We start from the raw sequence: 27,833 nt of genomic DNA on the forward strand, positions 1-27,833 counted from the left end.
TCCTGTACAACTCAGACCCTTGGGTGCCTCTAATCACAGAGCTCTAACCAATGAAGCACTCTTTCCTTAATCCTTTGAGTGTCAATCTCAGGCTATCAAGCAAGTGGCACACAGGACTATTAAAGAGTTTAATTCAGGGTTTTAATTCAAGTTAGTGGTCAAACAAGAGAGAAACAGGGACATTGTGTAGTTGGTCAATTTATTTCAATAAGGCATCTAATAAAACACAGAATGGTCTTAAAATATTGGCATCAGTATACTGAAATTTTGTTGACAAGGTATCATACTTTACCTACAATATGCTGGATCACCCTCATTCAGAAGCTAATGTGCTGACAGACACCTGCTCCAATGTGCAAACCATAGCACAGCACAGAGTACAGTGAGAGCTACTATACCATGAACCACCACCCAAAACAAGTGTTAAACCAGTGAGAAATACATCAAGCAAGCCATCACCAAAACTCTGTCAAACCTCTATCATTTAGATGTAGTTTAACCATTTATACCACACTGAGCCATCTTAGCTTGTGTCCCTTTTGGCAATTGTGCAATTCCGTTTTGAAAAAAAAACCACCAACACGGACACAGTGAGACACCATAATGCAGTCTGATTATGCATTTACTTTACTACATCTAAACTCCCAGAAGGCCTGTGATTGTGTGCAAAACAAGCATAAAACAACCAATGCTCTCTCCAAAATGGCAAAAAAAACAGCCGAGAGTTCAAGCGCAAAAGTGAAACTGTGATGGCCTGTAGAGCATTTCATCTCCAGTCAAATCTTGTGATACTGTTCTAGTAAAATTGAAATGTAGAATAGAAAAGTATTTGGCGAGCACTTGTAGAAAAACACCACTCACGTTTATTGAATAATAATGTTTGGCCAAATATAGATGCCTTACGGTGAAAGTACTATAAAAGTAAAGCTGTAAGTCTTGTGTCAAAGAGGCTAAACCCATATAGGACAAATGTGATTTGGTATTTTGCATGTTTAACTTCTGTATATCTGCATGGTGACTGAGAGGTGGCAGTTTGTTGCTCCGTCCTGCGCTCCAATCACTCAGCGGCGGCCTCGGGCGCCTCAGGCGGGATCTCCTCATCACTCTCCACACCCGAGCGGTTCAGGACGTTCCGCACGTTGAACGGGCCATCCGCACGTCTTCAAAACAAACAATGATTAGTGTATTTTTCCCCACTTACCACTGAAAATGCAGAGAGCTGTGTGTATGAAAGGTCTGGTGGAGTTAGTGGATAATTACCTGAGCCTGCTCTTCAGACTGCTGACCTCACGGTTCATGGCGTCCGTTGACTCATTGGAATCGTCCAGCTCCCTCTGAAGCTTACGCTTGTAGGCGTTGGCTCGGGTCGCCTCCTCCTCAGCCTCCTCCAGCTGACGCTTCAGCTGGCGCATTCGGCTGTTCGTCTTGTCGGCCTGGACAGAAGGTTTACAGCAGGTCAACAAGGGTTCAATGATGCAGCAGCACAATCAGACTCCACTCTTTCATTTAATAATCTGAAAATTAAACTAAATCAACTGCTGCTGCACCTACATCTGAAACATGTTGAGGAGGATTTGCAATGAGGCCTACCTGGTCTTTGTATTGCTCTGTGTTGCGTCTCTCATCCTCAATCTGGAGCAACGCCTCCTTCAACTTCTTCTCCGTCCTCCTAGCAAGTCTGGATGATTGCTGACGCTCCCTGGAATCAGAAGCAAATGTGAAAAATCAGCACGGTGTCTCAAGTACAGAACAGTGACAATTACAACCCAGCCAAAAATAATCTAAATGTTATGAAAATTAAGTCTGAACATTTTGAGAAAAAAGTAGACACTGAATGAAGTTGTCAAAAGTATCCTCACTTTGACTCGATGTCCAGCTGCTCCTCCAGCTGAGCTATCCTGGCGTCCAGGGTGGCGATGGAAGACTTGTACTTTGACTTGATGGTTCCTTCGAGCTCCTGCAGCTTCAGCTTCAGCTCCTTGTTCTGGCGGTCCATTTGGGAGCGCGCCGCCTCCAGGCGCTGGGAGTTGGTGCGCTCGGTGGCCACCTCAGTGGTCAGCTGCTCAGACTGAGAGTCACACACACACACACATTTGAGAGTTAAACACACTGTATGTTTTTTTCCCTCCCTTCTACTTGCTGACTAACGGTAGCCGGGCGGTGTGATGAGCTCACCTGCAGCGTGGCTCTCTTCAGGCGGTCGTTGAGCATCTCGCTGCCCACTTGCTCCTCCTCCAGGTCCTCCTCCAGCTCTGCAATACGAGCTTCCAGCCTCCTCTTGTCGTCTGCCATCAAAGTTCTGAGCGGCAAGTGAGGAAGAGACTCGGCACTTAATGTACATAGGACTGAAAGTACAGATGTCCTTCATCTTCACAAACTGCCAATGGATTTCGGAATAATTAAGTACATAATACTTCACTTTCTACACAAGAGTTTTGCCGCTGAAGATGCCAATGGATGAGGAGTGGATTATCTTTGGGTTAAGGTTTGATAGATCGCTTAAGGTGCAACTAAGTCGTTTTTGGAGGAGGAGTTTAATTATTAAGATGAAGAATGATAAAAAATTGGGAGTATTCATTTACTTTAAACTGTTATTCATGATGATTAACTATAAACTACACTTACATATGAATATCTAATAACATTTGTGTACATTGCAGGTTTTATTATTTAGTCCTTACGTCTTGGAGTTGTAACCGTTGACCTCATCCTGGAGCTCGTCTCTCTCGGCCTGCATCTGTCTCTTGATCCTCTCTGCGGTTGCCACGTCCTAGAGGAAGGAAGACAGAGACGACGCATCGATTCAAACAGCTGGAAGACCCGAGTGTAACCTGGTGAGCACATCTTCCACCCAGGCGAATGGAAATAGGCCAAGTGAGGCAGAGGAGTCAGTATGGAGAATTGTTTATACTTGTGTTTCTCACTGCGATGTGGTAACAGTGTGATGACTGAGGTTGCCTCCTCTAATGTGACTTTCATACCTCCTGGAACTGCAGTGCGTCTGCCTCCATGGTCTTCAGCTTCTTCTCAGTCTCTTTAGCACCGTTGATGGCCTCTTCTTTGGCCAAACGCAGCTCTTCCACCTCTCTCATCTGGTCTTTCATCAGGGCCTGGAGGTGGAAGTGCACAATGCAAGCTTACCACAAAAACAATGAAACAATAAATAGAAGAAAAACAAAAAGGGTCTGTGTGTTTTACCTGAATCTTTTTCAGCTGCTTGAGGGCCTCATCACGGCCCTTGTTGGCAAAGTCGATCTGGGTCTCCAGCTCTCCCAGATCCATCTCCAGCTTCTTCTTGGATGAGAGGGCCAGTGTGCGCTGCCTGCGCTCGTCTTCCAGCTCAACCTCCATCTCACGCACCTGACAGTAATAGGATTCGGTGGTTGAGTTTAGGATTTTGTTGGTCCCACCACAAGTTTCATTTGTATATTAAAATTGTTCTTGGTATAAATTCAATACAAAAGATTCTTCAGCCAAACATGGAGAACACCAAAATTTGATCAGCTTCTTCTTACTTGTTTGGTCAGATGTTTCCTTCTCTCCTCTCCCTGCTCGTCTCTGGCCTGCAGGTCTCGGTCAAACTGGGCCTTCATGGCCTGCATGTTGACCTCCAGTCGCAGTTTGGCGTCCTCTGTGGCCTGCAGCTCATCCTCCAGCTCCTCTAGTTGGACTCTCATCTCCTCCAGCTGCTGCTCCATGCCACGCTTCGACCTCTCCAGCTCATGGACCTGTTTAAGAAGTTGTATTGCTATATCAGCAGCATTTTGGAGCAATATAGCAACAGTCTCCCAACAATGATGAGCAGCACTTTTGTTCCTGTGCTATATAACTTTCCAATCCAACCCAGTCAATCAACTGTTTTGCATTTCTTAATTACAGCCAAAAGAGGGCACTGCTTGCTCTTACACTCTTGCCAACATCGTCCTTGGAGGAGACCAGGTCTTCCATCTCAGCTTTGAGGGTCTTATTGGTCCGGTCCACCTCATTCTTCAGGTCCATCATGGTTTCCAACTCACGTGCCAGAGTCAGGGCTCGGGTTTCCTTCTCCCTGGCCTCAGCTTCAGCCTTGTCACGCTCATCACCGAACTGAGTAGAAATCGTTTTCTCCTCTGCCAGCATCTAGGAGAAAGGAAGACAGCCACATCTTTAACATCCTCGGGAAAATCGATAATTTGGACATTTGTTGTCATTTATCATTCATGTTAAACTTTAAGTGCATCTTGTGTCTTTGTTTGCACATTACATTGCGGTCATACCTGGTCAAACTTCTTCTGCTTCCTCTCCAAGGTGGACACGACCTGTCTGAGGTTGTCCTGGTCCACCATGAGATCATCCACCTCCTGTTGCAATCTGGTATTTGTCTTGTTCAGCTTGTCGTAGGCTGCCGTCTTCTCCTCCAGCTGCTGCATCACGCTCTCCATCTCCCGCTGGATTCGCTTGCGGCCCTCCTCCGACCCCTCCAGTGACAAGGCCTCCTGCTCCAGCTTCTTCTTCATGTCGTTGAGCTGGAGATACAAGACAAAAGAGTGCATTAGCGGTGGATTGAGCACAGAGCACGGTACCACTTCATTCTAAGATACCAATTAATGTGATGAGGTGTGCAAAATAGTCGACATGGTGCACTGACCTGACCCTGCAGAGCTGCAACCTGCTTCTCCACATTTTTCTTGCCTTCTTCCTCTTCCTCCAACAACTCCCGCAGGCAGTTCTGTTCCTCCTCCATCTGCCTCAGGCGGGTGGACAGGGAGAGCTTCTGACGGGTCTCCTCTTGGAGCACTTCCTGGAATTCAGAAGACAAAAAAACATTTGAAGCAATGGTTTAAATGTCCTTCAAACAGATTTACGTTTAAAAACAATTCAGTAAGAGTGAAAGAAAACATCCGACATCAAAAGAAGAGAGACCAGAAGTCAAAAGGAAGTAGTAACATGTCTGCATGTGTGTTTGTACCTGTGCATCCTGCAGCTGAGACTCGAAAGAAGATAAGTCCTTGCTGGTCTTGATGTTCTTGCCGTCTGCTTCACCTAGGAGGCTGTTTACATTTTCCAGCTCAGACTATACATTTAAGAAACAAAGAAAACATTTGTGAATAAATGTCTCAAATGCGTCGTCCTCCACACCCATTCATCCATCAAGCTACAGAAACATCGAGTAACCTTCCTCTCATCACCAGTCATCTTCACTGCCTTATTTGTCTTTAGGATCCAGGTTCTCCATACCTGCATCTTGGCCACCTTGTCCGCCAGCTCCAGCTTCTGCCGTTCGGTTTCTCCAAATTTGATCTGTAGTTCCTGGACCTGAGATTCAGCCTTCTTCCGGCGGTGTTCAGAGTCTCCTTTACCTTGTGTGAGGCTTTGCACCTCGATCTGCAGCTCATTCCACTCACTATCAAGGGCCTGCTTGGCTTTCTCCACAGATGCCTTGTTCTGAAGGAGTGGCACACATAAACATTAATTTGCTATTCAGATGTTTGGAGAACATTCCACAACAGACTAACGTGGTTTCTCCCCCCTTCATTTACCCTTTTGGCCAGTTCCAGCTGTTCGTTGAGCTCATCAAATGCCTGGTTGTGTTTTTGTCTCATGTCAGCCATCTGCTGTTCGTGAGTCTTGGCCTCATCGTCCAGCGTCTTCTTGAGATGAGCAACCTCCGTCTCACGCTTTGACCTGAGAGAGTGATGAAAGATTTTACTAAATGTTTTACAATAATCATATTCATATAATATCAAATGGTAGTGGGCAACACTACTACTTAGATCTTCTCTAGGACAATCAGTTACCTTAGCTCTTGCTGCGCTGCAGTGGAATCCAAAGTGTCCTCCAGCTCAGTCTTGAGGGCCTCCAGCTCCTCTGCCAGGTCCCTGCGGTGCTTCTCAGCCTTGGAGCGGGCCTGCCTCTCCAGCTCCAGGTCTTCCTGCAGCTCAGAGATCTGAGCCTCCAGCTCCCTGATCTTCTTCTGGGCTGTGTTCTTAGCTGCAGACTCTTGCTCTATCCTGGAGGTGAGGGGAATAGGAGCCATTTCAAACACCGTCTCAGTACCCTTAGTGCCCCAGTACATCCCCCGTCAATGGACAGGATATTCCAAAATGGCCCCAACCTGGCCAGTGCTTCAAGGAGCTCCTCCTCCTTCTTGGCGAACTGTGCTCGAAGCTCAGCGAGCTGGGCCTGCAGGTCTGCAATCTGGTCATTGAGGTCCGTGGAGTCGCCCTCCAACTTGCGGCGGTTTTTCTCCAGCTCCTGGCGCTGCTTCTCCTCTTTTCTAAGACGATCTGAGTGGAAGAAGTCAGACACTCAACTCATTCATTCAATTGGTTTATAAAAAGCAATAGACAATCACAACAACAACCACATGTAGCAATAACTTGCCCTCCAAATCCGTGAGCATGGCTTCATGTTTATTCTTCAGCTTTTGCAGACTTTTGGATTTCTCTTCCTCCTCTGACAGGTTGGTGGTGAACTCTGAGATCCTCTCCTCAAGGACTTTCTTCTCCTGTGGATGACAAACGCGTAGACATTTTGCTTATGCTCCAGGGTGTAAAGGTTCGTTATCATGGTGAGGGTTTCACCATAATGTGGGAAATCATGCAATTGAATGTTATTGTGGAATACACAAACAAGCAAAGACCTTGTTGAGCTTGTTGTTCTGGTCATCTAGCACCATGACGTCCTCCTCAATCTTCTTCATCTTGGCATCCATGGTCACTTTCTCTATCTGAAGCTTCTGCCTGGCTGCTTCCTCTTCATCCAACTGCTGCTCCAGGTCCTGCATGTAGAAGACAAAGAGTCTCAGACTGAAAGTTACACTACTTGGCATATACTAGTTCTTATGCAATCAAACTCCATTATAGCTGCTTTAAATACGTTATGAAAATGGACTGCAGGTGAAGGACACAGTGCCACTCCATTATCCCACAGCGTGTGACTGACCGTGATGTTCTGCTGCATCTTTTTCCTCTCAGTGTGCATCTGGGTGACGCGCTCTTCCTCCTCCTCCAAGCGAGACTCCAGGTCATGAAGGATCTCCTCCAGCTCCTGCTTCCTGGTGGACAGACGAGATCTCATCTCCTCGGCCTCAGCACAGAGCTCAGTCTCCGCTTGAAGTTGCTCCTGCAGGGCCAACTTCTCTGCATTCAGCTAGCAGAGGGGAAATGTAAAAGTGAGCATCACACAAAGAAATGAGCTCCGATTCTTTCCACAAGTTTAGACAGATATGACAGGATCTGTTACCTGTTGCTGCTTTGTCTCAAACTCCTTGACCTGCTCCTCGGCCTGCAGCTGTCTCTCCTTCATCTTGTGCAGCTCCTCCTCCCTGGCAAACATTTCATCCTCCTGCCGAGACACCTGCAGCAGGGGCTTCACCTGGAACAAAAGGGAAAACAAACCCTTAATAGCAGGAGTTCATACACTTATAAAATGTGTTGTTTGTAGGACAGGAAAAAACTCTTTTGATATGAACCCTTAAAACCACGTACCACTTTTTTCACACAGAAATCTTTTCCTGCAGGGTAAGGGTTAATTTTTTCTAACCATGAATATTATAAATCACCTTTGTCTTTATCATATTGTTGTTATTATCACAATGTCAGGCACATTGATCAATATAAAGGTAATGTGCCATTTGGAATTTGTTGTCCGATTGTTGTATGATATGAACATGTGTTGAAGTTTCATTTAGTCGTGTCACATAAAGTACTTTCTTCCCATTCGTCCATGTGTACCTTGGTGAAAAGCCTCCACCACTGCCAGTTCCTCAGTTTGAGATAAGCCGCACAGTTCCTCTGGATCACTTTCATGGCCGTCAGCTGCTGCTGCCTCTTGGCAAAAGCTCTGAATTCAAAATCAAATGTAAAGCACACGTCACACACACCCAAGGCTATGCTGCAGCTCCTCTCAGGCTGAAAGAGATAAACTGGTACTAAACAAGGCCCCCTGGGTCTGCATAGACCGCCTCCAGCTCTTCTATCAGGGCTGAAGTAATAATACAGTATTTAGACGAACCACTGGTAAATATGCCGAAAGCAAAAACATCCAAATGCTGCAAACTATGACTGAACCCGATAGAATAACATGCCAACATTGTCTGAAGTGAAATAGTTTGCAGCAGGAGAAACAATTTTTTGTGTCATTCTGCATACTTTCGGGCTAAATATCCCCTGCAGCAGGCCTGGAAGGAGATGATGATATCAGTAATCTTCATGTCCCTCTCCTCCTCCAGGTGGGCCAGGACGCCGGCTCTGAAGAACACTTTACTCTGACCGATGCGGTAGAGGTTGGGGTCCAGCTCCAGGGCTCGGATCTGAGATGGACAAGACAGCAGATGGTGCACTTGAACAATGGCGAGAAGACAACAGCAGCATTGGGTTTCTCATCTGAAGTGAACTTGTGTTATTACCATGAGCTCACAGGCCTGCTTGCCATCCATGAAGCCTTTCGGGATGGCGTTTGGAGTGAGGATCTCGTACCTGAGCGACAGAGCGACAGAAGGAGAATGACTCAAGTACTACCAAATGTGAGGTAAGGCAGCTTTAATTCGTTAAATCAAAAACACGCCCATTTATCTGCGCATCATTACCTCTGTCTGAATTCCTGGAAGACGATGCGGTTGGGGAAGCCCTGTCTGCAGATACGGATTCCTTCTAGGACTCCATTACACCTCAGCTGGTCGAGAACCAACTGAGACTCCAGCTTGCCAGCCTGAGGGAGGGGACCCACACAAAACAATTAGACGTAGCAGAGGTGTGCGTTCTTCTGTTGTTCTCCGTTAATCTGTGATGGTGATGGGTGTGTGTCATTCTCTTGTCTCTCCCAAAATTGGTCGGGGGTCCTTTCAGCCGCAGTTCAAAAAGCTGTTGCGCGTTCTACTCTACCTTCTTCTCGTGGTTCGGAATGATGCAGCGGACGAAGTTGGGGTTGGTGTTCCTGAGCGTGGCCATGAGGTTCCCCAGCTGCTCCTTGTACAGCTGGCCCACGGTGCGGAACATGCCCTTGCGAGGTTTGAAGTTGGCGTGCATTGAGGACATTCCCGCCACCTTGTCCATGCTAACGATGCGGTCCACTGCGAGGACGCGGAGGAGACGAAGATGTAAAATCAATTCATTCAAGCATGGATCACATAAGCAAACTGCACATTGTCACATTTGTCCAACTGGTGAGCCAACCATGGAATCCTTTTCAGTTCCATCCGTGTGGACATCTTCCTCCACACGCTTGGTGGAGTATAGGACACGTGCAAGGGCACCCATCGTGTTGTGCAATTGGTTTATTTTACGTGGCAACATGACTTACTGTCCCTCCACAGGTCAGCAGTAAATTTATCTGTAGACTGGTTGAGCAATGAGGCCACACACTCATTCAGAGGGTCCATGTTTTTCGTCAGCCATTCATCTGCTTTGTAGTCCACCTGCACCGGAGGAGAGACCAGTTTATAATGAAGTCCAGGCCATTTTGTTTGAGTATTTGTGGGTTGAGGGAGATTTCACACTGATCAACCACCTAATTATGAAGGTTTAGGTGAATATGTGCAGTTACTGACCTTTCCAGCGTAGTGAATGATGCAGAAGTCGGCATCATCCTTCAGTTTCTTGGGCATCATGAACTTGGGGTTCTTGCCCTGCTCCTGAGCCACCTTATCCACAAAGCTTTTGTCGGTGGCTTTGGGGAACCAGCACTCCTCATCCAGCAGAGCCAGGACTCCTGGAGGTCCATTCTGTGAGCGAGAGAGCAATCAGGCAGGAGAGGACGAGTCAGTCTGTAGCTCAAAGGAACTGATGATGAAAACTGTCTGCATAATTGTCTTTTGTAACAAGCAAGCCTCAACATGTTTGATGCCGAGATAAAAGAGCGCTTCTGCAGATGGGAGGGGTCAGAGGGGTCACTACAGGTCATAGTGGGGAGGTCAGATGGTATGAGGAAGAAGAAGAATCACTGTGGGAGACATCTTACTGGTTTCTCAATCAGGTCAATGCAGGGCTGCAGGTCAAGGCCGAAGTCGATGAAGCTCCACTCGATGCCCTCCCTCTGGTACTCCTCCTGCTCCAGGATGAACATGGTGTGGTTGAACAGCTGCTGCAACTTCTCATTGGTGTAGTTGATGCACATCTGCTCAAATGAGTTCAGCTATAAGGGAGAGAGAGACAGGAGGATTAACGTACCTACAATCATGCCTAAACGCAGTATACAACGATCAAAAAACAGACGTGTCTTGTATCATCTAACGTCTGTGGTAATATTTCTCTTGGCTTAGTGACTTTTCTCTGCCATTAGCTGAAATATGAACACGTGCTCAGCCGCTCGGTGTGAGACCTTTTGGCCACTTCTCCAGCTTTTTTTTTCCACATCGTGCGAGGAGGAAGCACAGCTCTGAATGCAACTTCCTCCGACATCCTCGCATCAATGGTGCCAAATATCCTCGTGCCAACATCCTTTCCTGCTATAAAAATGCAAACTTGACCTCTTACAGAGGAGCAAATTCTTACCATTGTCCTCAAGTGATCACAAGCCAAACAACGTCACGCACCATTAACACCTTACCCTGTGAGTCACTGTCATGTTTGATGAAGAAGCACTGATCAACAATGGAGCAGCCACCTTTAGATTCAACAGACTCAAACTGACTTGCTGAGCACATAATCTCATTTCAGAAGATGGAGGGGCTAAGCCGACGCAGCCCTGTTAGTGGAGAAGTTGTGTTATGATGCATTACTGTTGATCTGTCGAGCCCTGAACGCCTCACCTCAAAGATCTCAAACCCAGCGATGTCTAGGATTCCGATAAAGGAGGCTCCCTGCCTCTTGGTCTTGTCCAGGGCCTTATTGATTCTCATGACCAGCCAGCGGAACATCCTTTCGTAAGAGGCTTTGGCCAGAGCCTCCACGGCAAACTCAGCCTGCTCCTGGGTCTGGGCCTTCTGGACATAGTCCCTGCCAACCTGCAGCAAAAGAGGGAACCATCATCAGCGTCATCCTTTATCATTGAATCGTTGATTTTGGGTTTTATATCTGCATGAATCAGCTAAATGTCAAACTATATGGTGCAATACAGAACCACAACCTGTCCTAAAACTGTCCCGCAGGTGGGGACATGTTGACAGGATTTATAATAAGTTTGAGTATATGACTAAAGTCCACTTCAAGGCAAACCAATCAACCCATTTCACTGATAATCAAGGACTCTTAAATGATTTGCTGTGCAGACCTTGATTCTGGGAGACAGGATGGCTCGGGTGAAGTCCGTCACGTTGATGCCCAGCAGGTGGCACACTTTCTGGGCCGCTGGGGTAAAAAAAGGGGGTCAGGTGAAAACGAAAAGGTAAACAAGGTGGATGGATTTCAAGTTTGAAAAAGGATTTTAGTCACATACAAACTGCGATAACAATAAAAAGGTGGTTGTGTTGCTTGTGTGTACCTGTGTCGTCGGGCATGGAGGCCTGGTCAGAGTGACGCTCCTTCTTGAAGCTTATGTTTCCCAGCTGCAGTACAGCAGACACGACCTTCAACAGACCTGATCAGAAAGAGAGCTCATCAGCTGCTGGAGACAAAACAATCTCAGACATTTTCTACAATACAACTCTTAACCCATGAACTAACTCACTCAACATGCGCAACAAATATCTAATAAACAGTTTTGCCTTTTAAGTACACATTCAATTCTCTGGCACATTTATAAAAAAAAAGACCAACCAACTCTCTCTTCTTCTGGTACGCTCATGATCTTGAAGGCTTCCATGGTCTCTGCAAACAATTCTGTATCCTGCTGGCCAGGGATGGTCACATTTCCATTGGACAGGAAACGGTAGTTGCTGTAATCCTCCAGACACAACTCAGCTAGAGGAGGAGCAGAGCAGATATTCATGGAGAATTACACTTTGTACGTCCTGGAGCGGTGAGACGGCTCTCCATCACTGCGCAACAGTTCAACACAGTCACACTGTAATAAAATGGCTCACAGCGCATCTTGTCTCCCGCTCCTGTCAGCATGTAGTAGAAGATGTGGAAGCTCCTCTCCTCTCTGGCTTGTCTGATGGCTCGAGACTTCTCCAGCAGATCTGAAAACAATTCTGTCAAGGACGACAATGACAGAAAACAATGGCAGAGCTACACCACCATTAAACTGCTAGACACGGGATGTGATGAAGAGATGAATTTGAAAAAGGATGCAAGTCTCGATGTTGGCCCCGACGATGTATCCGTTGACATCAAAGTTGATCCTGATAAATTTTCCCTAGAATAGAAAAGAAATCATAGGACACGTTTAACGCTTGTTGACAACTTGTGGTGACAACTTGGTGACTATAGGGCATTTAAATGATTCTTACAAATCGGGAGGAGTTGTCATTCTTGACAGTCTTGGCATTGCCAAAGGCCTCCATGATGGGGTTTGCTTGCAGCAGCTGTCTCTCCAGTTCCCCCTGACAGGAAGTGGACAGTGTCAGTAAAGGATTATTAAGAGTCCATAACGTCCCCTGAGACTCTGGTGAGGCTAAATCATGCATTTTCTTTGGTGCAGCAATCCGAGCAAACTCATTCAGTCCATTAAACAAACCAGGGTCCACTTTGAAAAGCATTACCTCAGGGGACGACATCATTACCCAACAGATCACACAGACTCACAAGCAAACAGTGCAACCTGTGCATTCCGACACACATTCCCCAGGCACAGCAAGCCCACTCAAGCACAAAAACCCTGTAAGATCATCCCTGTCTATGCAGGCACGAACACACACACACACACACACACACACGGAAATGCAGGAGTGCAGTGTAACACCCCTTCACCACGTTTCATAACAAAGGTAAATTCTAGACTGACCAGATTGGGGGAACAATAGGTGCTGGGTGGAGGGGAAACTTTCAGCGCGTACGGCCTCAAAATACCAAGGTACAGTTCAGTGTGTGACACAGCCCTGAGATACAGTTACTGCTTGGGTGTGACGCTCGGCAGGAAATGACAATTGAGATCTACCTTCCTCTTTAAACGCATTTCAGAGCGTTTATATAGAAGGAAATTAATCATTAGTAGTCAACGCATGCCGAAACAAAAGGGGCGATTCATAGTGATCCGATTTGCTTTTTTGATCTGGAAGGCTAAATTATCTGTAAAGCATTTCTCCCCCCCCCCAATACCCAGACAGGGAAGTGAGCTTTGTGTTAGTGGAAGCGTGCATGTGCAAAACCATTATGGAGTCAGAGAAATCAACTCACATGTGACAAAACTGCACTGCCCTGGAGATGAAAGGAGAGAGAGAGAGTGAGATAAGTGGAACACACACACAGCAGCAGAGTTAACACACTGGTCCGACGCCGCGGTCGGCATTATGACAAAAGCATTTTCCTGTAACATGCCGGGTCAGATATTTGAGAACTCGCACAAAAGGGAAACTGTACAAGTATACACACGCACACACGCACACACCCAAACACCCACACACACACACACACACACACACACACACTCCTGCTTTCTGCTTGGCTTGTAGTCTCTGCAGACAGGTGAGGCAGACAAGTCCAGGCCTGAAAGAGGAATGTTCAGTAGTCCACAAACACACACACACACACACACACACACACATCTAAGACTTTTTCCAGGTAAACCGAATATTAAATATTGGGACAAAGTACAGCAGGAGGAGGAGAAGGAGGCACATCAGGAGAAAGAAGGAAAACCTGTTCAGGATTGGCTGTCGTTAAAGGGAGGAGAGGGTGAGAGGGACATGACAGTGGAACGTCACTGACCTGGTCCTTCTTGGACTTGAAAGATGAGGCAACATGGGCGAGATACTGAATGACTTTCTTGGTGTTCTCTGTTTTTCCTGCTCCAGACTCCCCGCTGTAGAGGAACAGGAAATCAGCTTGACTTGATATTACAGGAAGTACTCTGCCTTACATGATCGTGTTTATTGATAACTTGTTCCTTTTGAAATAAAGCAGAAATCCTGAAGTTTACTTTGCATACAGAGAATATAAACAAAATGACTTGGCAATAACTAAGATGTTAAGGTATTTAAAGTTTTCAGACCTTTTAAAAGCACAATTTGAGTGTGACCTGATTGCTGATGGAATGAAGATACAGTACGTCAATACAGAAAACAAATTGGTCCTTTAGACGACCACCTGTGCATTACTGGGCGGAGAGTGATACTTGATTTGAGGAAATGGAGCCTTTAAAACCAGGATGTGGCAATTGGTTTCAGTATCTGCTAACATACGGTACATCATACATATCTTATCTGTTATCTCAGTCAGACTCGTATCAAAGGCTGAAGTGGCCTAAATCGCGTCTCTTGCTTACATAGTGGCACAGATCTCATAAGTCATAAATGGACACAAACCGGGTTCTTTTTTTAAACATTAGAGACAAATATTGATCCGACCCGAGGACTTGAAAGTTTCCTAAACATGGTGGTCCTGTTTTAAAGTTACAGTGATCGAGAAGAAGCTGTAGACTGTTCTGGAATAACAGGGATACCGATAGAAAAGAGTGACGTACGTGCAAAGGATGGACTGGTCCTCACGATCTGGCAGGAGGAGAGAGAGAGGGAGAGAGAGAGAGAGAGAGAGAGAGAGAGAGAGAGAGAGTGATGAGCATAAAGAGGCAGTGAAGGTAGAGCCGAGTGGCTGACAGATCAGATAATGGAGACAGTGATACCCTGCATCATGCTCCTGTAGGAGGTGTCTGTGATGGCGTAGATGTGGGGGGGCATCTCGTGTCTCTTCTTGCCCTTGTACATGTTGACGATCTCGTCGGTGTAGATGGGCAGGTACTTGTACGGGTTGATTACCACACAGAACAGACCGGAGTACGTCTGAGACAGAAAGGGAAGATTTTAAAAAGGGGATACATTTTCTTAGGACGCATATGCTGCAATCTTTGAACTGCTTCAATACGCAAACAACACGACCACCCACTTTCTAAGGTGCTACAGTGCTCACTGAGTGAAAACAGGATGTTTACCAGAGCCTCACTTCATAAAGCCTCCACAAACGCCTGCTCAAGTCAGGAATCTTACAAATACGCATAATAACAGTTAACCGACTGTCCATTAACCTTCTGTTATGCAACTTTCCAGCACCACTGCAATTTGCAATGCAAATCAGATCACACAGCCTGCGCATGGGTTTGACATGAACACAAACTGACATAGATGAGTCCGGAGTAGTATCTCTCCTTCAGGTTGTGCAGCACGGAGGCTTCGTTCAGGCAGGTGAGCTCAGCCATGTCCTCCACCTTGTTGAATTTGGGCGGGTTCATCTTCTGAATGTCATCTTTGTTTACTTTGATCTGCGAGTAAGAAAACAATGCAGTCACATGAAATTCACAAACCTTTGGAGAATCACAAATGCATACGGATCAGATTCCTCCTCACCTTCTTGCCGCTGTCGGTCAGCTCCACCACACACTCGTCTCCATGCTCCTCCTTGACGCATCCGGCCTCAAAGCCCACCTTCTCTGAGGGGACCCACACCAGCTTCTTAGAGGACCAGTCAGCCTGGGCCAGAGGGTTGTTGACCCCACTGCGGTCCCCATACAGGAACTTGTCTGCGTCCGTCATGGTAGCTTTGGGACAGAGATGGAGAGCAGAGGTTAAGGGCTGAGGACTGTACGACAAAGTACGTGTGAATGTGATCGACAAGCTGCTACAAATCCTGTACAACACACAAAACAAGGCTATCAAACGCCTTTTATTCATAGAGCAGATGTACGTTTGCACTGCACTTCCATTTTCTCCATCCAGCTGCTGAAGCTTTAGCTCAAAAGCTTTGTCACAGGAAATCAAATCTGATCAGATAACAGCTGGGAAACCACGCAGAAGAGACAGACGCACATCAGTTGCATGCATTTCCAGCCATTATTCTAAAAGGGTAATACACAAGCACTCAGAGGCACGCACACACACACACACTGCAGTATGCAGATTACAGGTGTAGAACATCTGATTGATCTTGTGGCGTATAGAATCGTATCCCAGGCCTCGTTTAACACATGGTACAGTGCAGCCACGGGTAGATTACCACAGCTGTCAGTTCACACACACAGTCTGATTACAGATAACTCAATCATTGACGATTAACAAAATGGAGTTTGACCAGAAAGGAGGTCAACTAATCATTCAATCCAACTCAGCAGCCCCACCATCAGACAAAGACGCTTTCACATCTCATGACCGTCTCTTAAAGTCGTCTACCTGTCCATCCTTTATTCCCTGGCAGGCCTACATTCCTTCCTCACCAGCTCATTACAGAGACAGAATTCCTCAAATTCCCAACCCCTTGTCCCATTATCCTAAAATCTCCCTTCAGTATTAGCAATTTCCACCAGAGGGGTTTAATTCTCCATCAGTGAGGGAGGATCTGTGCATCCACAGCCCCCAGTGGCTCCTTATGCAACATGCTGAGGGACGAAGGCTCTGCCCCAGAAAAGGAGAGTCAGGGGAGCAGGAGGAATGTCGGGAGCAAGTCTGAACAGAGAGAGAAATGTCATTATCCCCGACCACACCCTGGAATAACACACACACACACACACACACACACACTCACACCTCAGAAAAATAATATGCCCCGAAGCGATCAAATAAGTCTTCTCCAGTTTGCCCTCACCCAAATTTGCTGCTGATATTCTATAGATTCTTCCGTTGCCGTAGCGTTCGAGTGAACATTCACACCCAAACTCATCAACGAGCCAGAGTGGAAACTGAAGAGCTGAAGTCTCTTGTGACACCTTTTTGTCTTTGTCATCAGGTTAAGATTCAAGATCCAGACAATTGATTTACTGGAAATCTGTACAAATTTATCTTAAGAACGATAAATGCTGTCTGTAAATTCATCAATTATTATCACTGCCCACGTGGAAGATCAATCATACAAGTGGACATCACAAGGGGCAGTCCAGAGTGTGAGCTCAAGAGTGTGCAAGGGGAGCTAATGACAGAGTGTGTGTGTGTGTGTGTGTGTGTGTGTGTGTGTGTGTGTGTGTGTGTGTGTGTGTGTGTGTGTGTGTGTGTGTGTGTGTGTGTGTGTGTGTGTGTGTGTGTGTGTGTGTGTGTGTGTGTGTGTGTGTGTGTGTGTGTGTGTGTGTGTGTGTGTGTGTGTGTGTGTGTGTGTGTGTGTGTGTGTGTGTGTGTGTGTGTGTGTGTGTATATAAAGGGATAAGAGTATGAGGAGTCGTCTGTGCCTGGGTGTAAGTTCATTATGTGCTCAGACGCTACAGATCAGTGGAGGAGCTTCCTCACTGTTAGTGGTCAATGACTCAAGTCCCGAGGGCATAAACCTGCAACAATCAGAGAGGTGGAACGTACCACCCATCACCAGATGACGGGGGTGGGGAGGGGGGCTCCGTGCTTCATAACAGTCTCGCCAAAAACTTGCAACATGTCACAGACGTGCTAACTTGTGACATTCTGACACACGTGTTCTTGCTGTGACAACTCTCCATGGGCCAACTTCCTCAGGAAGTTGCACAAATTGTGGGCTCACACATTTTGACACATTATGGTCCAGGCTGGTCTTACTGCATCCACTTCTGTGTAGAAAGTAGATGCAGACGTGATGCACAAGTTGCCACCCGTCTGCAAACTGTAGTAAGTGTAACTGGAGCCATCTCAGTTGGACACAGCTACACTTCCATGTGTGTGTAATGACGCCTTAGCCTCGTCTGAGGACTCAAAAGACGTCAGATCTTTTGCCCGATTAACCTGACTGACCTCAAACTCAGAGGCAGTTTGAGTTGTGGCCGATTCTTTTTGTATGTGCGGACACATTTAATCTTCTACCTCCTCCTGCTCGCTCCTGTTCCTGGCAGGCAGTCAATCTCTGCTTTATCCTGCTTCAGCGCCTCATTAACACAGATGCACACACACGCGACAGACACACACCCCTACAGCGACAAGCAGACTACTGATGATTGAGAGAAGGAGAGATGAGGGACCAACTTGTGTATGTTTTATGAGATATCATAGATTTAAGGAGAACTTTAGAGAAGATGGATGGCTTCTCACTGTACATGTTCAGAGGGTAGGAGAAAGAAGATAGAGACGAGGTAATCAGCCGATGGTGAAATGTGCTGTGAAGGCAGACAAACACTGTGTTCGATCTGCAAATCAGCAAGTGGGGATAAGAAATAAGACCCAGCTTGGATCACCACAAAGCTCGCAAACATAAGAACATTCTCCAGAGTGCAGGACCGATCGGTGCAATCAACAGCAAAGGTGACGGCCTCATTTTGCAGATACAGACCAGGGTGTGTTCCGTTTGTCTTTTAACAAAAGACTCACGCAAATCACATGAGAAAAAGACAAACACTGCGAGGAAGAGTCTCCAAAGTAGGTAAACAGTACAGAAATCATGCACAGTGATGAGAACACCAGCGCTCATACCTGAGGTGTGGCCTGTTTTTCCTGTCTAACATGAAAGAGGCACTTTTAATCTTTGCTGCATAAATAAAGAAAACAAGCAAGTTATTCTAACATAACCTCAGAAGGGACGAGGCTGTTTGTTTTCAGTCAGGCAGGAAAGGTTACTAGACAAAACTCTGTTGATCCAGCTTCTGTACGGCAGCTTTCAAACACACAGCCTGTTTGAAACAACTTTGGTACAAATATTTGCTGTGTTTGGCAAGAAGCAAGACAGACGTGCACAAAGCCGCGGGAACATCAGCCAGAGACGTTTAAGAATGTGCAGGTGAGCCGATTTGTCGGATGTGTCGATTGAACACTGCGGTCACATGAGGTCATAGTTAAGAGGCAGTGCGTTGCATTTGAGTGCTTCAAGTCGGTGAGAAGCATCATAAACTGGACAATTGGAACTTTCTCCCAGAGACACACCAACATAATCTAACGTGTTTATGATCTGTGCTGCAGAAGTGTGTGGGTGTGTGTGATTGTGCCCGTCTCTGTGGGCCTCAGAAGATGAAGAGGTGGAAGGAGAAGCAGAGTTTTGTCCACAGGCAGGTGGATTCTGCAGAAAGCTTTCTCAACAGTGTGAAGACGATTCCAGAAAAGTCTTTAAGTATGAAACGTTCAAAAACACCAGGAAACGATTTGTTGACTCAACCTTTACTAACTTCTATCCTCCTGTAATGACAGGTAGGTCTGATATCATAAGGCGTTGCACTGCGAGGTTATGTAAGGTGATGTTATAATGTCAACAATTAAAAAGCCTATGGGCGCATCGACGTTGAAACAGAGCATGCGCAACTTTAAAAGGCTTGTGTGTGTGTGTGTGTGTGTGTGTGTGTGTGTGTGTGTGTGTGTGTGTGTGTGTGTGTGTGTGTGTGTCCTGATGAAGAACACCTGGCCAGGTGCGCGACGTTTCTCATTTTTAAAGTTAAAGTTACTCTTCGCCGGTGTTCAGTGACATTTAAAGTCTCCATGACACTTTGCACGCTCGGCCGCGCCCCAGAATGTCTCCACTCCGCTTCATCATCACTTTGCAGAAGTAAGAAACGAGTGAAGCTTACGTGTTTCTCAGCTGCAGGCACTGTAGGTGAGCTCGGTGCTTCTGTCTGAGTCCGTGTCTGCCAAGTAGCTGTCCACACGTCTGTCTGTCTGTCCACAGAGACACAGCAGAGCCTGTTTGCGTGTCTGTCCCGGTGTGTCTCTGTCTCTGCTGCGATCAGGCTACACGGCGCGGAGCTTCTTCTAATGGCCGCGCTGCACCTTTAATCCGCCCTGTTTTATCATTCGCAGGTAAACGCGCGGCCACGCCCCCTTTGCCTTATGGTGCATTCAAGTGCTCCCTGTGAAAGCATGTAAATAAGGGATTTCCTCTGCTCCGTCTGCGATATGAGTACTGCAATTATTGGATGTTTTTACAAAAAAGTTTAAGATATAAAAGTGTCTCGATTAACCCGAATCAAAAATGATATTTAGATATTAATATGATCAGCTAATTCGTCCCCAATTAATTATAGATTTCATTTTTGATTTTGTTTTTGTGTGTACGCGCAAAAAACAAATTCACAAAAGATCTCAGGGGGAAATTTGGAATAAATATATATATTAAATTCGATAAACAAATGCACAGGTATCACATGACAGTCAGATGTGGACACATTTCATTCTCATGTGAAGCATTTTTGTTTGTCTTGCACACTGTAAACACCAGAAAAGGCCAAAAAAAGAGGAAAGATATTTTTTATTTATTGAAAGTCTTCAAGGTTATGTTCGACGGTCTTAAATACAATATTAATATCTAATAATATATATATAATTTTGGACTGTGGAGAGAGAGAGAGAGAGAGAGAGAGAGAGAGAGAGAGAGAGAGAGAGAGAGAGAGAGAGAGAGAGAGAGAGAGCGCTCAGATCTCAGAAACTTCAAGACAGTGCTCTAGGCCCAGCAGGATCGGTGTGTACCCTCATAGTGCATTTCTGCATAACGTGTGTGTGTGTGTGTGTGTGTGTGTGTGTGTGTGTGTGTGTATGTGTGTGTAGGAATGCGGAGCCTCGTCTCTACCTGCACGAGGAGGAGGAATACAGCATCAAGGGTGCGGTCCTGCCAGTGTGTATACAGTGGAAATATGAGATAAACATAACCGACTGCAGAAAGAACAAACAAACGTTTTTAAAAACCCAATTCACCACGCGGCGTGCTGTGTGTATGTTCACTCTCTATGGTTTGTATTGAAAAATAAAATAAAGGAGGGTGATGTCAGTGGACGATTCCAGCCCTGCTGTGTGTCTCATCTTATACACGTGTACACACTCTCCTTTTGTGTTCTACTCTCTCTGTATAAACACCTTTAATGATCAGGATTGAGAGATAATGATGGCACAAATAACATGACCTTAGGGTTGGGCTTACAACATGCCACTGACGAATGTCGCTCAAATGGACTGCACACAGGAGGAAGTGTCTACCTGGCACTTATTCAACCATCCACCAATGAGAGTTTGGGTTAATTTCCTACCATATATGGTCAGAGAAAGAGAGAAGGGGAAAGAGAGGCAGAAAGAGAGAGGGCCGCAGAGCACAGAGGTGGAGGTGTGGTCTATTGTTGTGTGTCCTCGCCGGTGTAAAGTTACTTTTCTAACCCAGTCATTACCCCGAGCCCTGAACCTCTCCATGTTTTTAAATCTGTCACACATCAAAGATGAGCTGATGAGCATGAAAATGTAGAGACGGCGTGTTGAAGCACGACTGCATGATGACACACACACACACACACACCCAGCTACCATTTTGGCTTTCATGTCTGGCTCATATTTGTATTGTTGTGGATAAAGAAAAAAAGCACAAAACAAGGCTTCAAAAGTCAAAGGTTCCGATTCAGACTGTGATCACTTTTGAAGAAATTGACAAAAATAGCAAAAAGTCTCCTAATGACTTTTCTGACAGACTTTTCTGTGTGAAGCTCAGGAGAAGTTACAAAGTTCTTCTTTGTTTAGTTTGTGCGACAGCGTGTGTGTACTTGTGGACAGTTTCGTCTTCACTGTATCTTTGTGTCACCACTCTATTGCTTAAGGCCTTAAAGGTCCATGCAATCTATTTTGTGCGTCACTCAGAGGATCTGTGTGTGTTTTGCCACACAGTCATCATCATGTGAGGCCATTTGTGTAGCCAGCAGCTTCGCCTTGTAGTGTGACACGACCGCGCACACACCACAAGCCTCCTACAAACTAGAATGAAGAAGTGTTGAGAGTTACATGGCGCATTTGAAGACCTTCTATGTTGTTGTGCAACTTTGCTAGAGGAAGAGGACGAGGAGTCGTGTCAAGTCATGTCAACCGCAGGTAAAAGTCACAGAGCAGGAAGAGGAGCGAGGAGTGAGGAGGAGGGGGAGGTGTGGGAGGAGAGGAGGTGTGGGAGGAACCTCGATCATGTTTCAACACATCTGGATGGAGACACAGAGCAGATTTGTATCGTCAGGAGCTTTCAGACTCTCAGCCACTTATGGAGCAACAGAATTATTGTCTTTCCAAATCTCAAACACTTTGATGTTGACTCGTTTGCCTTACCTGCTGTGTGTTGTTTATAGTCCCGCCTCAGGCTTCACATGGAACGCTGATGACAGAAGAGAACGCCCCCTGTGGACAACAGAGAAAATGACACATGTTAATGCAGCAGCAGGAGCACTTAGGAGCTCTTTACATTAACATCGAATATCCACCAGCAGTCCTTTCCAGTCCTGTGCACCTCTGATTACACAGGAGCTGAATTCATGAAACAGCTCGGAGCTCTCTCATTGGTCATTCAGTGTCTTCTGTTAAGGTTTAGTTGAGTTTTTCTGAATTCAATTGGAAGCTTTGATCAGATCAGGGCTGTGATTCAAAGTGACAAAGTGTATTGTATTATATTTTATGAATGTTTAGAATATTTTAGGGACATTCTGCCAGAGCCCACACCCCCGTGCAGCAGGTCCCAACAGGGCCACAGTATGATGCTTCTGTGCTGCCACCTAGGGGCGACAGTGAAGAACACAACATGACAGACTGCTGCCTTTTACTGTGAGCGGTGCATTGTGAAGTGATGTAGCTAATAAAGTGCGCAGTTTGTATTAATAAAGGATCACAGCGATGTCTCCCTTGGTTGTGGTCAAACATTGTCACATAAGCGCCGCTAACACTTTGATCCCGTCTGGGTCGCCGCTCCGCTGAATGCAAAACAGACAGGAGTGTGACGTCATCAGATGAGAATGAATGATGTTGATGATCCGTATGTTCCACATTTTGATACATGACTTTGTTTTAGGTTTACTTTAATAACACGGAGAAACAAGTCAACAATTAGATGGATAATAAAAGTAAATGATAATAAAAGTCAAGAAGGCAAAGATGGCGGCTCTGGGAGGCGAGCAGGCCGCTGCCACAGGTTCTGTGTGTGTGTGGAGCAGCTGTGCTTCTCCTGTGCTCCACCTGTGCTCCTCCTGTGCTCCACCTGTGCATCCCCAGGTGGAGAGGAGACATTAGGCTATGCTCCATCTCAGGCTTTGGCTCAGGTGAATTTGCCCTCAGACAGACAGACAGACATATTGTTTTTCACTTTTGTATAAAAACCTCAAATTCATTATTAAACTATGAAATCTTTTGTCTTTTGTCAGAGCAAACACACAGGTGAGGTTGGCGATGGTTTAAGTTTATGAGTTTATTAAGTTTATTATTTAAGTTTATTCACAAACACAGTTTAGAACACCTGAACAACAACGTTTCAAAACATTGGACTCTTTGGATCTTCACACTGATCACAGCAGAGGGACAAGAGTCTCATGAAGTGGGTCCAATGATGAAAGCAGAGCAGGGGTGGAAACACACACAACAAATACATCTCCCCTCAGACGACCAATACATCTGAATATCAATAGATAGACTATGATGTGACCTCAGTAAGAGAGTTTGGTCAGCAGTTAGTTATATTAACAGTAACAGTCACACCACCAGAGGAAGCTTAAGAAGAGGCTTAGATGTTGCATGAAGAGGTGAACATTACTTGGATCCAGGAACCACATGGAGTTCCAGGAGAGCATTTGGCAATAGGAGATGACTGGATAAAGGGAGGATGTGACATCATAGAGGACGACATATGACCACAGAGGCAAACGCTCCACTTCTATAAAGCACGCAACTCAAAAGGTACAGTACAGAACTTGTTAAATCAAATCTGTAATAGGTAATTGGACACGCTAAAGTCCAGTTCAGTGATTATCTGCTGTAGTCATGTAAATGTCAAAGTAATGGTTAGAGTAGACGGACTGAAATCTGCGGATGAGTAATTGGAGTAACACGTTGGAATTCTCATATGCGGTCCAGACTTGGGAAGTACGGGCTTCCCGATCCGGCGTGATCACAAGTTTGAGTCTTGTGTTTAAATTAAACTAATTTAGTTTGAGTCTACTTTAGTTCGGGGTTTGGGTCCCCAGGATTTGATTTCCCAGGGTTTGAGTCCCCAGGATTTAAGTTCCAAGAGTTTGAGGCTCATTATTTGTAGTAATATATAACCCGCTCAGTGCTTCTCAAATAGAGGGGCGCGGTGAAATGCCAGGGGAGGCGCGTGTGACCCCGGGGAACATGCACGGCGATCTACCGTTTGCTTTTTCATTGCCGTACCATAGGTGGCAGTGGCGCTTTCACGAATACATGTAGTGTGCCTGTAACGTTACATTATCAGGGACTTTTATTTTGAAGGCGGGTTCTGCCCTGTGGCACCCGCTCACTTCCTGCAGATTCTCTCTGGCTTTACAATGGCTGCAGCATGTTACTTGCATGATAGTTTTCCGCAATAGTTTCACGTGTTGTCAACCCTCGTAGTTCACACACACCACACCCCAACCACGCTGATAAGCCGCTTGAGTTTTTCAGCGAAAACATGCCGGTGAAAGATTAACACCTCCCTCAACTCACAGACAAGATCAGCTCTTTCACTCGAAAGCAGTATCCACTCTTAGGGCAGAGGGCTGTGGGCATTCTTCAAAGTACAGATCCCAGCTAAACATTGAGCAGGAGCTGAGAGTTGCAGTATCATGCTTCAAACCCCGCCTCGAAAAGTTTCGCAGTGCAAAACGTGCTCCTTGTAGCCATTAATCCTGACTTGATCATTTTGTTTAAAAAAATCAGCACAATTTGTTATTTTCATTTTTGTTTGGTAAGTGTTTAATATGTTGTGCTCCCGAGGTCATGGTGCTGATCAATTTAATTTATTCTTATTTAGTCATTTTATTTAAGTTTATTTTTCAGTATCAAATGGCTCAAATAGTTTGTTGAAAAATGTTTGGTATAGTTTGGTAAAATAGTTTACACAAGGATTTGATTTTGTTGAAATTAAAACAAACAAATTAGATTTATTTCATTTTGGAATTCAGTATTTGTGTTTCTGTGCATCTTTATTGAGCCATGTCTCAACAGGAGGGATCTTAACACAAATATTAATGCTATTAAATAATAAATACAATGCAATGAAATCTTTTGTCTTCAGCGTGACTTCCACACCTTTCCCCATTAAACAGAGCAAACACACAGGTGAGGTTGGCGATGGTTTAAGTTTATTCTGGTCACAAACACGGTATAGTATATAAACACCTGAACAACAACGTTTCACAAAACACTGAATGGTTTTCCAGGCCAACATTGGACTCTGATCATCACACTGATCACAGCAGAGGGACAAGAGTCTCATGAAGTGGGTCCAATGATGAAAGAAGAGCGGGAGTGGAAACACACACAACAAATACATCTCCTCAGACACACAATACAGCAATTAGCCAACACAGGATATTCCCAGATTATTTTATGGAAACAACTCCAGGAAGAGATAGTGTGACATCATAGGGGACAGTTATGGATGTCTATTTGCTTCAGTGTGTGCGTGTGTGTTAGTATCCCTGTCTCTTGTAGTACTGTGCTCTGGCAGTGACATCGTTGGCATAATCCCTCCCAGTGGTGCAAGCGTCCACCTTGTCGTAGGACTCCACTCTGCTTGCACCCATGTTGTAGGCAGCCAGGGCTCCTAAAACAGCAGATCCAGGTGTTGTTATTTTTATTTTTCAATTTTGTAAGTATCATTAATGATGTTAGTACCTCAGCCAAGGAGGTTTTCAATGTTTTTGCCTGAGTTTGGGATAATTGGGAAAGTTATAAACCCATTTTCATGAAACTTTTTGGGGCAGGTTAGACTTGATGCAGGGAAGAACCCGGAACATGTCGTTACTTTAAACTTTGAAATTTAGAACCGCAAGTCTTAGAATCAGAATGATTTGTTTTGACTTTGTTTTGTTTTTTGATGTTCCCTTCTGTTTTGATATAATGGATTTATTCAAGATTCAAGCATACATACTGAATATGAAGTGAAATGAGGCACTAAAATAGTGCTGGTGCTAAAAGTCTACTATAACCAAACCAAATCATGTAACATCAATTAAAGGAATGTCTTTATAATGTATTTTATGACAAATAGGTTCATCATCTGCTTGTTCCCATGATTCTTTTAAACAATATAATTGCAACATAATTTGTTTATTGAATTCCAGCAATAGGAAAGAATGTGAATTCTCCATAATTGACTCTGTATTCCTATAATTCAGCGTGACTTCATGCCCAGAGCCGTGTTATGAAATGAAACAAACAGATTTACCTTTCAGCTTCTGATTTTTGGTCCAGTTAGGAAACTTTCTCTCAATTTGTGAGTAGGAGTCTGTGAGAATCCCGGTGCCTTGGCTGATGTGCTCCTCACTGTCCCACGCACCCCGGGGTGTGTGCCATCGCTTGTCAACCTTTTAACCAATACAAGGGAGTCAGGGAGTGAGCTGGGGAGTCTTCACACAGATTACGTCTTCTTGAGAGAAACTGTCACATTTCTCTACTGTATCAAAGCAATATCTCCTTTAAGCAGTATTTACATGTAGTGCCTATATGGTTGTTATCATGACATTAGAACCCATGTTAAGCATTCAAAACTTACAAAGATACATCAAAAACACAGCTGCTGGTAACTTCAGGGTTTGACTTTCACATCAGCCTCACAGTTTTAACAATCCTACAGACAGACCTGCATCAGTCCAAAGGCGTTGCCATGGTCCCCATAGCCGCCCTGGAGCCCGGCCCCTCGGCCTCCACGGGTCTCTCTGGAGATGATGCCGGCCACCACAGCCGGTTCCACCCCATGCTCACCAGCGGCGCTGATGATAATTCTCTTGTACTTGTTTATGTAAGGAAGATCATCTGCTGCCATTTCCTGCGATGCAGCAACGCCTGTGTGAAATCAAACGCAACGTCTCTCAGTTCAGGTTCAACAAGTCCATCATGAACGGAGAAGTATTTTGTGTCACTCACCAGTTGATCTCTTTCCATCTGCTCCTGCTGTTTCCCCAGATGCTCCAGTTGTTTGCACGCCATTAATGTTTCCGTAGCGAGACGCTGCAAAAGCACAAAAGACAGATTATTGAAAAGAGTTTCAGCGTCAAAGCAAATGACACCATAAGATCAAAGCTCACCCATGTTGAGTTCTTCTGTTTGTCAGCACGTTCTCATGCTTCAGTCAGGACCTTATATACGCTGCGCTCTGAACCGCCTGCTTTGTGTCAGCCAATCACAGCCAAGAGAGCAGCATGTGGTTTCCAAGAAAACAAAGCCCAGCAGAGGAAGGCATGCGGCTGTATAACACTGAGGCAGAGCTTGTCAAATAGGCGGGCGCGGTGAAATGCGGGGGCGGGGGGGGGGGGGGGGGGGGGGGGGTGGGGGCTGCTTTGTGTCAGCCAATCAGAGCGCACTAGAGCAGCACATGGTTTCCAAGAAAACAGAGCCTAGCAGAGAAAGGGCATTCGTGCAGCTTTATAACGCTGAGGGAGGGAGAGTCCAGGCCAGGGAGACTGAACTGGACTTTGTCAAGCGTGAAAGAGAAAGTGTGGAGGTGAGGTGAGTTACAGGGTGAAACCAAAAGACTCCTGGGACTTTCTACAAACTTCCTAATACTTTGAGTTCCGGAATAAAACAGGAAACTGTATTTTGAGATAATACAATACCAAACTGTTTATAAGTTTGAGGCATTAAGAATTTTCCAGTCAATGTTGCTAGAATGGACAATTTTAGATTTCTTGGGGTTTTTTTTCACAAAACAAATGAGCCCTGAGAAATACAATACCAAATGTGGAAAAAATATTGTTGTTTTTATTTTTACTTTTGAGGAGAATTTTTCTGCTCGTCTCTTTAGGATCTTGAAACAGTTTTTATAATTAAGTATCTACTATAGTAAATATTATATTTTATATATTTTCTGTATCCCAAAACACACAACCCTGATGAGTCTTTACTGTGTGCAATGTATGTTCTAAATGCAGGGTTTTATCCGACCTCAACAGCAGCATCAAATAATGGCGCCACCTGCAGTAAAACCAAGCAAACACAATGAAAATTGCAGCCC

At 45.3% G+C, this 27,833-nt stretch overlaps 2 protein-coding genes across 2 annotated transcripts; both read right to left on the minus strand.

Moving 5' to 3' along the window:
- Positions 1 to 182: 182 nt before the first annotated feature.
- LOC143016700 (myosin-9-like) lies at positions 183 to 19,639 on the minus strand. Its single transcript, XM_076171158.1, has 43 exons — positions 19,447 to 19,639; positions 15,359 to 15,549; positions 15,133 to 15,273; positions 14,641 to 14,797; positions 14,482 to 14,509; positions 13,728 to 13,821; positions 13,197 to 13,217; positions 12,311 to 12,403; positions 12,153 to 12,216; positions 11,942 to 12,040; positions 11,676 to 11,819; positions 11,401 to 11,496; positions 11,191 to 11,267; positions 10,730 to 10,924; positions 9,940 to 10,113; positions 9,530 to 9,703; positions 9,283 to 9,397; positions 8,865 to 9,052; positions 8,570 to 8,691; positions 8,390 to 8,459; positions 8,133 to 8,293; positions 7,716 to 7,824; positions 7,225 to 7,356; positions 6,925 to 7,131; positions 6,623 to 6,760; positions 6,364 to 6,487; positions 6,095 to 6,266; positions 5,778 to 5,990; positions 5,520 to 5,664; positions 5,218 to 5,424; positions 4,949 to 5,053; positions 4,628 to 4,780; positions 4,257 to 4,505; positions 3,907 to 4,119; positions 3,516 to 3,728; positions 3,199 to 3,360; positions 2,982 to 3,110; positions 2,682 to 2,770; positions 2,176 to 2,299; positions 1,860 to 2,068; positions 1,591 to 1,699; positions 1,261 to 1,433; positions 183 to 1,160 (listed from the first exon to the last, which is right to left on the minus strand). Exons 2-43 carry the CDS (start codon positions 15,542 to 15,544, stop codon positions 1,058 to 1,060), a joined length of 5,877 nt encoding a protein of 1,958 aa, XP_076027273.1. The 5' UTR covers positions 15,545 to 15,549; positions 19,447 to 19,639; the 3' UTR covers positions 183 to 1,057.
- Positions 19,640 to 24,938: 5,299 nt separating this feature from the next.
- On the minus strand, positions 24,939 to 27,033 carry LOC143016624 (lysozyme g-like). Its single transcript, XM_076171034.1, has 5 exons — positions 26,908 to 27,033; positions 26,747 to 26,830; positions 26,463 to 26,665; positions 26,049 to 26,187; positions 24,939 to 25,424 (listed from the first exon to the last, which is right to left on the minus strand). The coding sequence occupies exons 1-5, from the start codon at positions 26,909 to 26,911 to the stop codon at positions 25,291 to 25,293; spliced, it is 564 nt and encodes a 187-aa protein (XP_076027149.1). The 5' UTR covers positions 26,912 to 27,033; the 3' UTR covers positions 24,939 to 25,290.
- Positions 27,034 to 27,833: the final 800 nt, after the last annotated feature.

This window comes from Genypterus blacodes, unplaced genomic scaffold (assembly GCF_046128005.1).
Source record: "Genypterus blacodes isolate CSIRO-AG114 ecotype Tasmania unplaced genomic scaffold, CSIRO-AGI_Gbla_v1 ptg000240l_1, whole genome shotgun sequence".
Classification (NCBI taxonomy): Eukaryota; Metazoa; Chordata; class Actinopteri; order Ophidiiformes; family Ophidiidae; genus Genypterus; species Genypterus blacodes.